Source organism: Zea mays, chromosome 8 (genome assembly GCF_902167145.1).
Source record: "Zea mays cultivar B73 chromosome 8, Zm-B73-REFERENCE-NAM-5.0, whole genome shotgun sequence".
Lineage (NCBI taxonomy): Eukaryota > Viridiplantae > Streptophyta > Magnoliopsida > Poales > Poaceae > Zea > Zea mays.
Window position 1 is genome coordinate 135781807 of NC_050103.1, and position 17810 is coordinate 135799616.

General features: G+C 42.1%; 2 protein-coding genes across 2 annotated transcripts; both read left to right on the forward strand.

The window, feature by feature from the left end:
- The first annotated feature begins 1327 nt into the window (after positions 1-1327).
- On the forward strand, positions 1328-2197 carry LOC103637302 (signal peptidase complex catalytic subunit SEC11C-like). Its single transcript, XM_020543124.2, has 6 exons — positions 1328-1376; positions 1463-1543; positions 1622-1662; positions 1755-1800; positions 1883-1970; positions 2096-2197. Exons 1-6 carry the CDS (start codon positions 1328-1330, stop codon positions 2157-2159), a joined length of 369 nt encoding a protein of 122 aa, XP_020398713.2. The 3' UTR covers positions 2160-2197.
- Positions 2198-3725: 1528 nt separating this feature from the next.
- LOC100285698 (50S ribosomal protein L10, chloroplastic-like) lies at positions 3726-4574 on the forward strand. The gene has a single exon (NM_001158589.2). The coding sequence runs from the start codon at positions 3769-3771 to the stop codon at positions 4357-4359; it is 591 nt and encodes a 196-aa protein (NP_001152061.2). The 5' UTR covers positions 3726-3768; the 3' UTR covers positions 4360-4574.
- The last annotated feature ends 13236 nt before the right edge of the window (positions 4575-17810 follow it).

Here is a 17810-nt window from a genome sequence, read left to right on the forward strand (position 1 = left end):
GAAGCGAATATCATGGCCTCAAAAAAATATAAGATTGCTTACAGCAAGAAACGTTCTGGATGGGCGGAGGATATTTTTAAGTGGGAACATACAATTCAGACTGGTGTTCCAATTGACTTAAGAGGGTATTTTCTTCGTACCACCTTCTCAGCAGTTTAAATTTTTTCTATGATATTCATTGTGTAAAACATAGTTGCCCAAATATTATTCTATAGGTTTAATACCAGCTACCTCGTTCTACAAGCTATGGCCATATGGGGGAATGACAGACGACTGAAATTTGTTGGGGTGAGTGTAGCACGTTCGTTTTATGTTCAAAACTTACATTCTAGCTAACTCGTTCTACAAGATAATATGTTTTGTTCTCTTATGTCTTTGTCTGTAGGATGCAAAGACTCTTCGAAGGAACTTTGTGATTGATCTGTTAAGTTATGAGGACAATTCGTGCCGATATGCCATCCCTGCAAACATACAACAGAGACTCATCGATATCGCTAAAAAGGATTAGCTGATTAGTTGTCGACATATTTGTCTGTAATTAAAAATTCTAAATTAACTTTTTAGAATTAATTTGTGTGATATTGATAATGTTTTCCACACATATTTTGCATATTATAGTGATGTTTGTTGTTCCGTATCAATGTTTCATACAAATCTTTTACTTCCATCGCAACGCACGGGCACATATCTATACTATATATTGTTAACAAGGGCCAAGTAAGTTCTGCGCCGAGCATTTAAATTTCACTTCAATTACTTCATAATCTTTTATCTGGTGCATGATAATAAAACTATTTAATTTTTAACAATTTGTTGTAGGCATTGCTTATGGATTGTGGGGAATGGAACCACTCTGTTCAACAATCTGACTATTGACTTGATGGATCAGATTATGGATTTTCCTGTTGACCCAATCATGGCAGCTAAGGCCTATAAGTATAAAGCAGAAATACTTCTTAAGGAATACTTGCTAGCAGATTCATATGTTCTATACACTTCTGTGCTCGCGGGGCTTCTGATGTGCAAGTTGGTACTGTTATTTACTCACTCCGAGTTCATCTGTTAAATTTTATGCCTAATCTTACAGTGCATTTACATGGGACCATATTTGTATCTGTACATGGAAACAAAATATATATATGTAACTTGATAGACTAGCTCAGTAGTTTGTTTGGGTTTCATTTTGAACCTTAGTATTAATAACTTGATAGATCAGGTCAGTAGTTTGGTTGAGTTTCATTTTCAACCTTAGCATTCATAACTTGATAGATCAGCTCAGTTTTTTGTTTGAGTTTCATTTGGGACCTTAGTATTCATTATTCAATACATGAATCAGCAAAACACAAAGATTGTGAAGCCTTTTTTTGTGGCAACCTGTGCAAATCTTATTTTTCTGCCTAATCCTTATTTATAGTGACAAAGAGAAATTAGGTAAGGCTTATAATTTCTTTCTTTTTTCCAGTGTGGAAAGTAGCGCTCAGAAGTCACTTCTGCACCTTTCTGAGCATCTTGAAGTTTCGTCGCCGGCGGCAACAACCTGCCTGTAGCGATTCGACGTAGGCATCCCTGTTCCTCTCCTCCTGAGGCTTGTCTCCTCGCCATATCGTCGATGTAGCCTGAGTGCAGGGCCGTGATATTCCAATTGTCCATCGTGTGATCAAGGTAGCAAGCTACTGTATTTAATAGTTTGATTCTATTGTAGATTATATACCATACTTGGATTGCGGCTTGAGTTTTCTTTTGTCCCCTCATAGGTTCATGAGCGCCATGATACGGTGGACTCTGACATTCTCACGAAAGGTAGCCATATTTTTTTACAGCTGCTTTATTTTGCTTCATGAGCATTTTCAAGAACAGAAATAAACTAATTGTGTCTCATCAGGTGACAATAATCCCGGGGATGACCGAGTCCTGTACGCACATGGGCAGCTTTGGCTGCAGCGACAGCACATCATTGGACGGGCTGTTGGGTGAGTTTTTCTTCCCACTTGACTCTTGAGGGAATACATTACATTCACTGTCATGACTGATGATTAACGATTGTTTACTCCATCTGACTCTTGTTCCCTGTTATTTAATGTTAACACTTGAGCAGCTATCTGCCTTATGCTGGGTGGCTTACAATCGTCATGACGGAGAAACCAGTCCTCAAGGTATGAGCATTCTGGTTTATTAGGCACATAGTGGTTGAACAAATGGAGTGTTAAACAAATGGCCAGTGCTTTAGTGTTGGGCTGAGTTTGTTACAAGTAATAGGAGGGTCTGTTACTGGTGTGTTTTTGGTTGACTGCTGTCGTTTGTTGGTGCAGTATCTTCTAATTGGTGCACTGGGGCTGCTGGTGGTAGCATCCAAGGAGTGACGTTAAAGGTAGGATGGATGAACAGTGAGAAGAGTATGCGGAGAGGAGAAAAGCTGTAGAGAAACACAATTGTTATGTTGAAGAAAGTTGTATTGCATACATGATACAATGTTGGAGTACAAGTATATATAATATCTCATCCTGTGTTAAACTATACTGCATGTATGACATGATTGATTGTCTTGCAACCAGAATATGATCAGGATCCACGACCTAGATTTATTGGTGTTGTGGAAACCAAGATTATCATGTCATTATACGGTTCCATTGCAACGCACGGGCATTCACCTAGTTTCTATCTATTTCCTTGGTGTTTTTATCTCCTTTTCTTTTATGTTTATTTTGGTTAAATTTTTGAAAAAAAACATATTAAATCACTACAAAATTAAAAAACTTCATGCCTAGAGTTTTGTTGAACTCTACATGAGTAGACCTATATAGCAAACATATGATATGATATACTTTAGTATATTTTTTTGTTGTAGCTTTAGATGGATCATATATGACTGTAGCTATGGGTTAATTACATAAAAGCAGATATCTAAAGATATAATAAAAAATATACTAAATCACAGCATATCATATATTCATCCTGTGTATATATACAGATACACTTATATATGCCCAACAAATTTGAATTTTCTATTTTTATATTTGATCTACTATAATTTTTTAGAAAAAAGCAGCCTAAATAATATAATGCCCCATTTGGATCACTGGAATTGAATTCCATTCTAATAATAGTAATTTAGGCATATATCAATTAAGTTAATTCGCTTTTATACAAAATATATTTGTATACTATTATTAGCAAGATGTCCTAGATATTTATGTGCTACATTTTTACTATAGAGGAGTGGAACGAAGAGTGTCATGTAAGTTACAGAGTATAAACAAATTCTACTCATGCATAAAATCATTTCCTATCCTCCACCATATGAATTTGAGATAGACTTATATCTGAACTTTGGAAAGTGGTGGAATGCCAAATTCCAAACTAAATTAATTATTTTATTGAGTGAATTCTAATTCCTTTAAAATGAAGGGATCCAAACGCCCCGTGAAAGAAAAAACCACACATGAAAACCACCATGAAGGTCACGTGTTCAATTTGGAGGCGAGAGATGAGTTGTATTGTATCTGATTTTATAGTTCGTGAGAGGAAAAAAAACGAATTTCCTCCAAAATCCAAATGATGCATGGGGGGCACTACAGCCCTTTAATCTCTGAAGCCCATCACTGCAGGTATTAGGCTTTGAGCCCACTGCTGCAACCACTGGGCTTTTAGTTAAGCCATCGTCGCATTAGAAAGGAAGCCCGCGATCCATCTCTGATCGTGGGAGGCAAGAGATCACACGCACACAGCACACTCGCATCCCAGGCAGAACCCTCGCCGCCTCCGCCGCCGATGACGTCCGTGCGCAGCTGTGCCGCGTCGTTAACCCCGTCGATCCGCGGGATGTCGGGGCTGGTCCGGCAGGAGGCACTGCGGCGCGAGCTGGACGGGTGCCAGCTGCTGGCGGGCATCTGGTGCCACGGGTTCACGGTGGCGCAGCTGCGGAGCATCCGCGCGTCGCTGCCCGACGCGGCGCGGCTGGTGGTGGCGAAGAACTCGGACATGGCGGCGGCGGTGGCGGGCACCCGGTGGGAGGCGCTGAGGCCGTGCGCGCGGGGCATGAACGCGTGGCTGTTCGTGCGCTCCGACGAGATCCCGCCGGCGCTCAAGCCCTACCGCGACTTCCAGAAGGAGTGGAAGCTGCAGCTCAACGACTTCACCGGCGCCGTCTACGAGGGACGGCTCTACGGGCCCGACGACTTCGCGCAGCTCGAGAACATGCCCACCAGGGCGCAGTCCTACCAGTACCTCCTCGGATGCCTGCAGATGCCCGCCGTCAACGTCCTCGCCGTCCTACGGGCGCGTCAGGAGGCACTGTCCGCGGAGGCCGACAAGCCGCCCGCCGAGGGGGAGGGGGAGGCGGCCGCGCCGGCTGAGAAGTGACCCGTCGACAAGGTCTCTTGCCGCTCGTCTCACTCTGCCTCTGCCTCTGCCTTGTTGTATGGTTTTGCAGCTGCGGCTTGGCTTAAAGGAAGGTCCTTTTTTCAGTCAGTCCCTCTTGTGCGCCTCAAATTTGTTCAGTTCAGGATACATGTAGTAGGAAAACTGATATATAATACTACCATGAACTCCATTCTGGAAGTTGGACTGATTTTTAATTGTCATTTCTGGTTCAGAAATCAGACTCCAAAAAAGGTTTAGCCGCGGGTGCATTTCAGTTGAAAATTAAGTTTGGTATTGCGATGTGTAGTTATTTGAAATTTAAATCTGGTCAATGTTGTGGTGTATTGGTTTTTTTTGAAAGGAATTTGGCATTGTGCACCTGCAAATTGGAATGAAGTGCGCTGGAAACAGCACCAGAACATGTTCCCAAGCCGTGCTGACGCTTGAACATTTGAAGATAGAGATCTGATGATCATGCAGCATATTGCTTTTTTATAATTAATGTCCAATGACCTGTCTTTGTTATCGTATATAAACATAATACTGCATACATTCTTCTTCATGAAGGGGACAGGTTTGGTACAACGACAAGAGCTGTCTCAGGTTCAAAGGCTTTGCCTTGGTTTATATCTTCTTCAGCACCGGGTCTGCCCTTCCTGTATATGCCAAATAAATTGTTCTTTAGCGGGATATTATTTTATTTCCACCTCAATCCCCTTCGATCTCTAAAATAGTTTGCCATGTCCAGTTAGCCGCTGGTGCTCTCAGTGAGACAGGATCACAGGAACCTTCATGCATCCGACGATGGCGTTGCAAATTCTTCTCTAGCTGTTTCATGCCACATATGTCACACTGGACATGTTGATGGTAGGATTGATTATGCATCTTGAGGCATTCATGTTTGAAAAGAACTTAATGCAGCCTGGTTCACAGCAGATAACTTCTGTGTATTCCAGTTCCAGCATGACTGCACCACAAGTTTATCATGACAGAGAAACTACCATCAACGTTGATAATAAGCACTTGCGCACATATTAGTATGCAGGATAGACGAAAAGCATGCAATAAGGCAGAAGGCATAAAATATCATCAATACACTACACAAACTGGATTTTCAAAGTGTGCTATTTAAACTCAGTATCAAGGCCTTACTGCATTTTTGCAGTTCTTTGGGATCCAACGATTCACTCTCCGGTAGATATAAGAAACTCTGAAACTAACCACCAGTGCTGATGGTTGGCTTAGGTCGGGCTAGGGTCGTTAACAGGTGCTGGGGCTCTTGGATGGGGTGGGCTGCTTTCTGCAGCCGAGATTATTGTTATTATAAAGCACGACATAGTGGGTTTGGACAAAATGGAGGCTCAGAGGACGGCTTCAACATTTTGGAGACGCAGACGACGGCCATACAATGACACGATGAAGTCATTAGACGCTGCGGACACCGATTAAAGCTCATTGAGCTCACGCAATCAGACACCTGTTCGTGAAAGTTGTCTAGAGGGGTGAATAGGTGAAACCTGAAAATTTATAAACTTAAACACATACTAGGGCCGGAGTTAGCATTAGAATTAAATTCAAGTCCGAAAGAATATTTCTCTTGCTAAGAGTTGTTCAAAGGATGCGGATGACGTATGGGAGCAAACTAAAATTGATACTAGCAAGAAAACGTTAGAGAGAGGAAAGAGGGCAAACAAATCAAGTGAGAATCAAAGTGAGTAGACACGGTGATTTGTTTTATCGATGTTCGGTTCCAAAGAACCTAGTCCTCGTTGAGTAGGTCACAAAGACCGGGTCTATTTCAACCCTTTCCCTCTCTCTCAAACGGTCACTTAGACCAAGTGAGTCTTCCCTTAATCACACGGATCACTTAGACCCCGCAAGGACTACCACACACTTGTTGTCTCTTGCTTTGCTTACAAAGCACTTAAGAATAAGGATGTGAAAAGAGAAAGGCCAATCCAAGCAACAAGAGCAACAAAAGAACACAAAACACCCTCTCTCAAGTCCCTAATGGAATTGAGTTGATTTGGAGGCTTGGAGAGGATTTGATCTATTGAATGTGTCTTTGAGTGAAGTCTTTTGCTCTTGCAGTGAATGAGATGTTCAGAAAACTTGGATACCAATGAATGAGGTGGTTGGGGTATTTATAGCCCCCAACCACTTTCTAGCCATTGACAAAGGCTGCTGGTGATGGGCGCACCGGACAGTCCGGTGCGCCACCGGACAACCACTGTGCACTGTCCGGTACGCGCCATGTCAGTGCATCCGTTAGGGTTCGGAGCAATTGACCGTTGGAGACATTTGTCTTCTACCTGCACCGGACAGTCCAATGCCACACCGGACAGTCCAGTGCCCTTTGACTTCTGTCGCGACACTGTTCATCACTGTAGCTCTGCACAGTCGACCGTTGGCGCATAGGGAGACGTTGCTCCGTTGGCTCACCGGACAGTCCGTGGCACACCGGACAGTCCGGTGAATTATAGTGGAGCACGCCTGGCAGAAACCCGAGAGTGGCTGGTTTGCTGGCTGCCTCGGCTGGCGCACCGGACACTGTCCGGTGCACCAAATTTCAGCACACTTTTGTTCTTTGCTCCATATAAATTGTGTCCCCTAACTGAATTTCTTTCTTGGTTTATGTTGAACCTAAAGCACCTGAGATAAATTACATCTAGCCAAACTAGTTAGTCCATATGGTTTGTGTTGGTTGTGACCACCAAAATCTATTTATAGGAGATGGTTAACCCTATTTCTCTTTCAATCTCCCCTTTTTGGTGATTGATGCCAACACTTAACCAAAGAAAATATGAAGTGTAGAAATGTAACTAGTTTGCAATTGAGATAGATGTGCATAGGTTACTTAGAATTTATACTAATTGAAAGATTTTAAACATATGACTAAGAATGAATGGATTGCTTTTCCTTATTTAACATTTTGGACCACATTTGCACCACATGTTTATTTTTGCAAATCTTTTGTAAAAATATTTTCAAATTTTTTTGCAAATAGTCAAAGGTATAGGAATAAGACTTGCAAGAAGCATTTTTAGGATTTTGAAATTCCTCCCCCTATTTCAAATGCTTTTCCTTTTACTAAAAAAATGCCCCTAAATAAATACTCCCCTTAGCTTTCAAGAGGATGTTGAAATAGGTACCAAGTGAAATTATACCAATTAAAATTCTTTTATACCAATTAAAATTAGATACCAAATTTGAAAAACAATTCTGAAATACCAAATGAGATATCAATTGAAATTTCACTTTCACATATCAATTGAAAATTAGATACCATTTGAAAATTCATTTTGAGGCTGACTTAAATACCAATTGAGATAAACTTCAAATACTAGTTGAAATAAGCTTTTATGAAAATTTTGAAATGGCGGTACGGTCCTTTTGCTTTGGGCTTAATACTTTCTCCCCCTTTGGCATTAAGCGCCAAAAACGGAGAACTTGAGAGCCCTTTTTCATTTTTCTCCCCGTTGGGGCCTAAAAGCTTCTCCCAAATGGTAATATAAATATGAGTGAAGGGTCATACCATTGAGAGTGACATGAGTAACGGCAAAGGGTAAGTGACACCGTTAGAGTTGGAGTGGAAGCCTTGTCTTTGCCGAAAACTCCATTTCTCTTTCAATCTAAGACTAATCATAGAGATATACTTGAAAGCACATTAGTCTTAGCCTTGGCACAAGAAGAATAAGAAATATACATTTGCACCAAAAGAAAGAGATATGATCAAAGGTATATACTTGAGCTATGTGTGCAATGTTTCAATCAAAGTTTCGAGAATCAAGTATATTTATCTCATTCCTAAGTTTACTAAAAGTTTTCTCATATAGTGGCTTGGTAAAGATATCAGCTAATTGGTTGTGGGTGCTAACATAAGCAATTTCGATATCCCCCTTTTGTTGGTGATCTCTTAGAAAGTGATATCGGATGTCTATGTGCTTACTGCGGCTGTGTTCAACGGGATTATCCGCCATGCGGATTGCACTCTTATTATCACATAGGAGAGGGACTTTGCTCAATTTGTAGCCATAGTCCCTAAGGGTTTGCCTCATCCAAAGTAATTACGCACAACAATGGCCTGCAGCAATGTACTCGGCTTCGGCGGTGGAAAGAGCTACAGAGTTTTGTTTCTTTGAAGCCCATGACACTAGGGACCTTCCCAGAAACTGACAAGTCCCTGACGTGCTCTTTCTATCTATTTTACATCTGGCATAATCGGCATCGGAATACCCAATTAAATCAAAGGTAGATCCCTAGTATAGACTAAATATCACATGATTCTTTTCATGACCCTAAGGTGAACTTCCTTAGGATTTGCCTAGAACCTTGCACACAAGCATACATAAAGCATAATATCCGGTCGAGATGCACATAAATAGAGTAAAGAACCTATCATCGACTGGTATACCTTTTGATCCACGGACTTACCTCCCGTGTCGAGGTCGAGATGCCCATTGGTTCCCATGGGTGTCTTGATGGGTTTGTCATTCTTCATTCCAAACTTCTTAAATATGTCTTAAATGTACTTAGTTTGGCAAATGAAGGTGCCCTCGTGAAGTTGCTTGATTTGAAATCCAAGAAAATACTTCAACTCCCCCATCATAGACATCTCGAATTTCTGTATCATAATCCTACTAAACTCTTCACAGGTATACTTGTTAGTAGACCCAAATATAATATCATCAACACAAATTTGGCATATAAACAAGTCTTTTGCAACAGTTTTAGTGAAGAGAGTAGGATCGGTTTTTCCGACTTTGAAGCCATTAGTGATAAGGAAGTCTCTTAGGCATTTATACCATGCTCTTAGGGCTTGCTTGAGCCCATAAAGCGCCTTTGAGAGCTTATACACATGGTTAGGGTACTCACTATCTTCAAAGCCAGGAGGTTGCTCAACATAGACCTCTTCCTTGATAGGGCCATTGAGGAAGGCACTTTTTACGTCCATTTGATAAAGCTTAAAGCCATGGTAAGTAGCATAGGCAAGTAATATGCGAATTTACTCAAGCCTAGCTACGGGTGCATAGGTTTCATCAAAGTCCAAACCTTCGACTTGTGAATAACCTTTTGCAATAAGTCGGACTTTGTTCCTTGTCACCACACCATGCTCATCTTGCTTGTTGCGGAACACTCATTTGGTACCTACAACATTTTGGTTAGGATGTGGAATTAAATGTCATACCTAGGGCTGGATATCGAGCTAGCTCGGCTCGGCTCGTTCGAGCTCGAGCTGGCTCGTTAAGCTAATGAGCTGGCTCGACTCGGCTCGTTAAGGTAGCGAGCCACAGAGTCAGCTCGGCTCGACTCGTTTACGAGCTCGAGCTGGCTCGTTTAGCTCGCGAGCCAGAGCAGAAAAAAATAATATGTGTATAATAATCAATTTCTAGTTAATTTCAAACTAATTTAAAACAGAAAATAGTAATTATACTTATAGTTTCACAGACCATATCAATATAACACCAAATTAACACAACTCATCACTCATCAATTCACTATTCACACACATATTCAGCAGTTTAACCCACACTTATATTCGTATAGACCAATTTCATACATAGACATAATTCATCAATCATTAGTTTAACTTATAGGTTATACACACCACACATACATATAACATATTCATCAATTGTTACGTAAATGATATGTATATAGTTTTGTTTTGCTGAAATGTGATAGCTCGTTTAGCTCACGAGCTGGCTCGTTAACAAACCGAGCTGGCTCGTTAACGAACCGAGCTAGGATGTCAGCTCAACTCGCGAAAAAAATCAAACGAGCCGATCCGAGCCGAGCCGAGCTGGCCACGAACCGAGCGAGCCGACGAGCCGCGAGCATTTTGTCCAGCCCTAGTCATACCTCATTCCTTATGAAGTTGTTGACCTCCTCTTGCATTGCCACCACCTAATCCGGATCTCTTAGTGCATCCTCCACCCTGTATGGCTCAATAGAGGACACAAAAGAGTAATGTTCAAAAAAATGTGCAACTCGAGATCTAGTGGTTACCCCTTGTGAATATCACCAAGAATAGAGTTGATGGGGTGATCTCTTTGAATTGCTTGGTGAACTCTTTGGTGTGGCAGTCTTTGATCCCTTATTTCTTGATCATCTTCCTTGTCATCATTGTCTTCATCTCCCCCTTGATAAATGTTCCCCTCTTGAGGTGGCTCATCGTCTTGAGCTTGATCCTCATCTTGAGTGGGTGGAGATGCTTTCATGGAAGATGACGGTTGATCTTGTGTTTGTGTAGGCTCTTCGGATTCCTTAGGACACACATCCCTAATGGACATGTTCCTTAGCACGACGCACAGAGCCTCTTCATCATCTAATTCATCAAGATCAACTTGCTCTACTTGAGAGCCATTAGTCTCATCAAACACAATGTCACAAGAAACTTCAACTAATCTAGTGGATTTGTTGAAAACTCTATATGCCCTTGTGTTTGAGTCATAACCTAATAAAAAGCCTTCTACTTCTTTAGGAGCAAATTTAGAACTTCTACCTCTTTTAATAAGAATAAAGCATTTGCTCCCAAAGACTCTAAAATATGAAACATTTGGCTTTTTACCAGTGAGGAGTTCATACGATGTCTTCTTGAGGATTCAGTGAAGATATAACCGGTTGATGGAGTAGGAGGCGGTGTTAATTGCCTCAGCCCAGAACTGGTCCGGTGTCTTGTATTCATCAAGCATGGTTTTCGCCATGTCCAGTAGAGTTCTATTCTTCCTCTCCACTACACCATTTTGTTGAGGTGTGTAGGGAGAAGAGAACTCATGCTTGATGCCCTCCTCCTCAAGAAATCCTTCAATTTGAGAGTTCTTGAACTCCGTCCCATTATCGCTTCTTATCTTTTTGATCCTCAATCCGAACTCATTTAGTCATTTTGAGCCCGTCTTAAGAATCTCTTTAAAGTCAAAAAGAATACCCAAGTGAAGCGAGAATAATCATCCACAATAACTAGACAATACTTACTCCCGTCGATGCTTATGTAAGCTATCGGGCCAAATAGATCCATGTGGAGTAGCTCGAGCGGCCTGTCAGTCGTCACGATGTTCTTGTGTGGATGATGAACTCCAACTTGCTTTCCTGCTTGACATGCACTACAATTCCTGTCTTTATCAAAATGAACATTTGTTAGTCCTAAAATGTGCTCTCCCTTTAGAAGCCTATGAAGATTCTTCATCCCAACATGGGCATGTCGACGATGCCAGAGCCAACCCATGTTAGTCTTAGTAATTAAGCAAGTGTCTAGTTCAGCTTTGTTATTATTAAAATCAACTAAATATAGCTGGTCATCTAACACTCCCTTAAATGCTATTAAATCATCACTTCTTCTAAAGACAGTAACACCTATATCAGTAAATAGACAGTTGTAGCCCATTTTGCATAATTAAGAAACTGAAAACAAATTGTAGTCTAGAGAATCTACAAGAAAAACATTGAAAATAGAATGGTCAGGAGATATAGCTATTTTACCCAAACATTTGACCAAACCTTAATTTCCATCCCCGAATGTGATAGCTCTTTGGGTATCTTCATTTTTCTCATATGAGGAGAACATCCTTTTCTCCCATGTCATGTGGTTTGTGCACCCGCTATCGATTATCCAACTTGAACCGCCGGGTGCATAAACCTACAAAACAATTTTAGGCCTTGTTCTTAGGTACCCAAACGGTCTTGGGTCCTTTCACATTAGAGACAAGTACCTTGGGTACCCAAACACAAGTCTTTGAACTCTTGTGTTTGCACCCAACATATTTGGTAACTACTTTGCCTGATTTGTTAGTGAGCACATAGGACGCATCAAAAGTCTTAAATAAAATATTATATTCATTTGATGCATTAGGAATTTTCTTTTTAGGCATTTTAACATGAGTGGAATGCCTAGAACTAGAAGCCTCATTTTTATACATAAAAGCATGGTGAGAAATAGCATGAGGTTTACTAGCATGGATTTTCCTAATCTTATGCTCAGAATAGTTTGCGGGATATAAAATGTAGCCCTCACTATCCTGAGCAAGGCTATCGTGGGCGAGGCTGTTGACGTGGCTCGTGTCGATGTCGTTGCTGCTTTGGAGACGTGTTGCGTGGCCATTACCGTGGAGAAGGAGGCCAGCGCAGCGATGCAGTACGTCGCCATTGCTGTCGAGAAGGTCGAAGCTGTGAAGATATCAACCACTTTGGTAAATATTCTCAAACTCTTTGATTTTCATGGAGATCCCCAATTGTGTGAGGAGATTTTTGCCGTTTGGAGAACAATAGCAATATAACTAAGTTGAATTGGATAACCGGGCCTCTGGATACTTATTGAGTTGGATAGTTGTTCTATTGGGTTTAGGGTATTTTGTTTGGAGAATAATAACCACTAGTATTCAGTTTATGTGTCACAAGCATAGGTATTCAATCAGTGTAAAACAGTTTCAATACTGCTGCTTGTGAAAAACAGGCTCATGTTCTGTTGGATAGTTGTTCATTTATGCACTACCCTATTCAGTGTCAAAATTTAATTTTTAAAGTCATATGTGTGATAACAACTAAATTGAACAACCAACATTTCTTATTGCCTCGATCTCCTCAATGTGGTTAACCATAACAATATCTTTTGTACAGGATGATGTTGATTTCAAGTATCATGTTAGCATCAAGAATTCTTTGTGATACACTATTCAAGAAATGAGGAGACAATCTACACTGCTACATTTGATTGACAATTTGTGTTCCACTATCCTAGAAGTAGATAGGGGCAAGATAGGTAAGATTGTTGGCCACCTAGACCATGTGTGCAAGATGCTTGAGAATACTTCAATTGTTTGTGAACAAGATTTGGAGAATAAGAAATCTAGTTGGGACCTTTATGACAACCCTTCTAACGTTGATGACCACCCTTTAGATGTTGATGAACTTCTTGATGCATACAACACAGAAGATCCAGAGCTAAGACAGATGGCAAGATCCTTCCTTGAAGCTTCTGACCGATCCTTCGCCTATGATGAAATTACTCTATCGTCATCTCCCTAATCTTCTCAGCCAAATCACACACAGGAAGGTCTTTGTGGTTTTCACCCAATTTTTAAAAACCTCCGTCATGTTATTTGTGATGTAATCACAAATGATAGCTATGTTGAAACCACTCCTGTACCAAAGGAATTTGTGATGTTGGTCTAAGTACTCAAGTATCTTAGGAACACTTCTGACTTGGCTGATGTGGTGTTCATAAACCTCCCTCCTATATGCCCGAGCTGCTGGATACATGTGCTCTGAACCAACACTGTGCTTGACATAGTTACCCATGAAGTGTCTGATGCACTCTCTTTTCTCAACATACAAGAAAACATCTTTCACTACATGCATCATGTTTTTTGTGCATCTGAACATATTGCGAGGACAGTCATATCTCCCACGACCTTTTTCAACTGTGTCATGAACCAATTCCAGTTGTCAACAGTCTCTGCTTGGAAAAAAGCCAAAAGCAATAGGGTACATCCAATTATGGCCATCTACACCAGTAGATGATCCTAGATGGTCGTTCCATCTACCGTTTAGTCGAGTCTACATTCAAATAAGGTATACATCCCTCTCGAAACCCTGATATGCATGGGCCTAGGGCACAAAAGAATCAACTGAAATAGTGAGAGCACCTAGAGGGGGGGTGAATAGGTGATCCTATAAAAATTTAAATCTTAACACCACAAACTTGATTAGGAGTTAGAACAATGAGATCAAGTGATTAGAGAGAAGAACTCTTGTGAAGCACAATAGACACAGTAAGAACAAGCACAAGAGACACGAGGATTTATCCCGTGGTTCGGCCAAGTACAAAACTTGCCTACTCCACGTTGTGGCGTCCCAACGGACGAGAGTTGCACTCAACTCCTCTCAAGTGATCCAATGATCAACTTGAATACCACGGTGTTCTTCTTTACTTTACTCTTTCCCGTTTGCGAGGAATCTCCACAACTCGGAGTCTCTCGCCCTTACAATAAGAATCAAAATGAAGCACTAGAGTAAGGGAGGGAAGCAACACACTCAAATTCACAGCAAATACGCACACACAAGGCCAAGACTTGAGCTCAAAATAATATCACGAGGTTCTCACTAGAACGGAGCTCAAATCACTAAGAATGTCGAACAAGTGCGCAAGAATGGAGTGTGAATGATCAACAATGCTCAAAGGATGCTTGGTGTTCTCCTCTATGCGCCTAGGGGTCCCTTTTATAGCCCCAAGGCAGCTAGGAGCCGTTGAGAGCATTCCAGGAAGGCAATTCTTGCCTTCTGTCGACTGGCGCACCGGACAGTCCGGTGCACCACCGGACACTGTCCGGTGCAGATTTCTTTCCTGTTTTGGCGCGGCCGACCGTTGGCGATTTGGAGCTGTTGGCGCACCAGACACTGTCCGGTGCACACCGGACAGTTCGGTGCCCCCTTCAGACCGTTGGGCCGGCCACACGTCACGCGCGGATTGCGCGGTCGACCGTTGGCTCGGCCGACCGTTGGCTCACCAGACAGTCCGGTGCACCACCGGACAGTCCGGTGATTTATAGTCGTACACGCCGCCGACGAAACCCGAGAGCAGCCAGTTCGCCAGAGCCAGCCTGGCGCACCGGACTGAACTGTCTTTGGCTGAACAAAGCCATCTTTTTTCCAAATTGATTTCTCCTGTTTCCAGTACTTAGACACAATACATTAGTCCTTAAAACAAAGTACTAAGTCTTAGAAACATATCTTTATGTTGATTTTCACTTTGTCCATCATTTGGCATAGATTAACACATGACCACTTGTGTTGGCACTCAATCACCAAAATACTTAGTGAAAGTTCCCTTTGACCCGGGAACAGGATCTGGATGTCGCCTAGAGGGGGGGTGAATAGGCGAATAAAACTTATTTCTTTAAAACTTAAATTCTTACTATACTCGAAGACTTAGTACGCAGTGGAGTGATAAGACTCTTCGAGTAGGTTGCAGCAGAATAGAAGATCCTGTCTCAAAATGTCCTGCACTTCAAATAAAGCTTATACCATAGATAAGTATTGAAGTGCAGATATAAAAACGAGTAAGAAAAAGAGCCAGGATACAATACAGAAAGGAGCACACAGACGCAAGGATTTATCCCGAGGTTCGGCCAAGCCTGAAATGCTTGCCTAGTCCTCGTTGGAGTTAGCCACACCTGGGCTTGGAGTCTATTTCAACTCCTTCCTCCGTTTGCTCAGATCTGTCAGTATGACAGATAGAGCCTTTCACTATTGAGATGGGTTACAACAACACCGTGGCTGCTTACAAACTTCTCAGCAGCACTTCGGTAGAGTAACGAAACGCTCAAGACCTTGCTCTAGCTCTTAGCAGCACTACTCCTCTCTCTAAGGCTTATAGTTGTGCCTTCTACACAAACTATAGAGTTACACACAAGAGGGAGAGTGAGAATTGATTCGAGTGAAGTCTACACTTGTTTGTTGCGCTTCTATATTGCTTGAGGCGCCTAGGGGTCCTTTTTATAGGCACAAGGGGCCTAGGAGCCGTTGAAAGCAATCCAGGAAGGCAAATCTTGCCTTCTGTCGGGTGGCGCACCGGACAGTCCGGTGCACACCGGACACTGTCCGGTGCCCGATTTCTTTCCTTCTATGGCGAAGCCGACCGTTGGCAGTCTTGGAGCCGTTGGCGCACCGGACATGTCCGGTGCACACCGGACAGTCCGGTGCACACCGGACAGTCCGGTGCCTCCATCTAGCCGTTGGCTCGGCCACGTGTCCCGCGCAGATCGCGCGGCCGACCGTTGGCCCGGCCGACCGTTGGCTCACCGGACAGTCCGGTGCACACCGGACAGTCCGGTGCACACCGGACAGTCCGGTGAATTATAGCCGTACGTCGCCGGTGAATTCCCGAGAGCAGCCAGCTCGCTCGAGCCAGCCTGGCGCACCGGACACTGTCCGGTGCACCACCGGACACTGTCCGGTGAGCCACCGGACAGTCCGGTGCACCCAGACTGAGCAGAACCTTGGCTGTACACAGCCAAGCCTTTTGCACCTCTTTCCTTTTCTTCTTCTTTCTGTTTCTAACACTTAGACAAGTATATTAGTACACAAAAACCAATGTACTAAGTCTAGAAACATACCTTCTCTTAATTATTACATCTATAGCATTTCACATGCTTGAGCTTTGATGTTGGACTCATAAATCATCAAGTCAGCTTGACTTGATCTAGATTGACATTTCTTGGCTCCAACATCCTGCAAAGGTCACATAGAACATCTCCAAACATAGGAACAACCCAAACTAAAGATCAAGGTGAACTTAGCTCTTTTGGGCTGCTTCCAGTTCTGGTTTTGACACTTGTTCTCCTTCTAGTGACCTTTATCTCCTTCTTAGAGCTTGGTCTTGAGCCTTATGACTTACACCACACAACTGTAGCTGTTACCTCATTGGTTGTAAGTCACGTCCTTATGTAGTGATCCTTGATGTGCCGTAGCTGTTCTCAACTCGATCACCCTTGACTTTGCAAGCCTTCTTCTTCACACTTGGCTTTGGGTTCCTCAGCCTCCTTGACCTTCTCCCGTGCACTTGGTACCTCGACGCTTTTCTTGCCTCCGTCCTTGGCTTGATCAGTTATCTCTGAGCTACGCACCCGAGTCTCACTTTATGCAATGTTCATCTTACTTGTGATGCCCATTATCTATCATCATCTAGTCCTTGGACCATCACACTTGTTCACTTGTGTTGAACCCTGTAGGCTTTACCTTAAGCACCTGTTCAACACTTAGTACACTTGTTAGTCCTTTAATTGAGTTGTCATCCAAACACCAAAACTCACAAGAGAGCTTTCAATCTCCCCCTTTTTGGTGATTGATGGCAACACAATTAAAGCTTACATAAGAATAAGATTTGAAGCACAAATTTTGAATTCTAAGTTTATAGAATGCTCCCCCTAAATATGTGCTTACTTCAAAAACATAATTTTGACCTCAGACGCCAATTTGCACATACTTAGGCAATTCGAAGCATTTCTACACCTTAGCACTTTTTAGGATGTATTGTGTCAAGAATCAAACCATGATGCTATAACACACAAATGCACATAATCAGAGTTAAACACCATTCAAATTAGTGGATATATCAATTTAAACTAAGATACCAATTGAATATCAACCTACCACTATTCACTTTTAAGATACCAATTTAAACTAAGATACCAATTTCCAATTTAAAGCAATCTTAAAGCACCATTAACCACATGACTATCTATTACACTATAGAAGCCAGTTAATTCATCGCAGCAGAAACACTAGTCCATATGATGCAACACATATAATACTGCAGGAAGCATATGAATACCACACTAGCAAAGCTTAAAACTAACACATCACCCCTTAGGATAAGCTTTCCTCTCAGGTTGAGATAAGCTTTAATACACAAATTCTCCCCCTTTGACATCAAACACCAAAAACCATACTCAAGC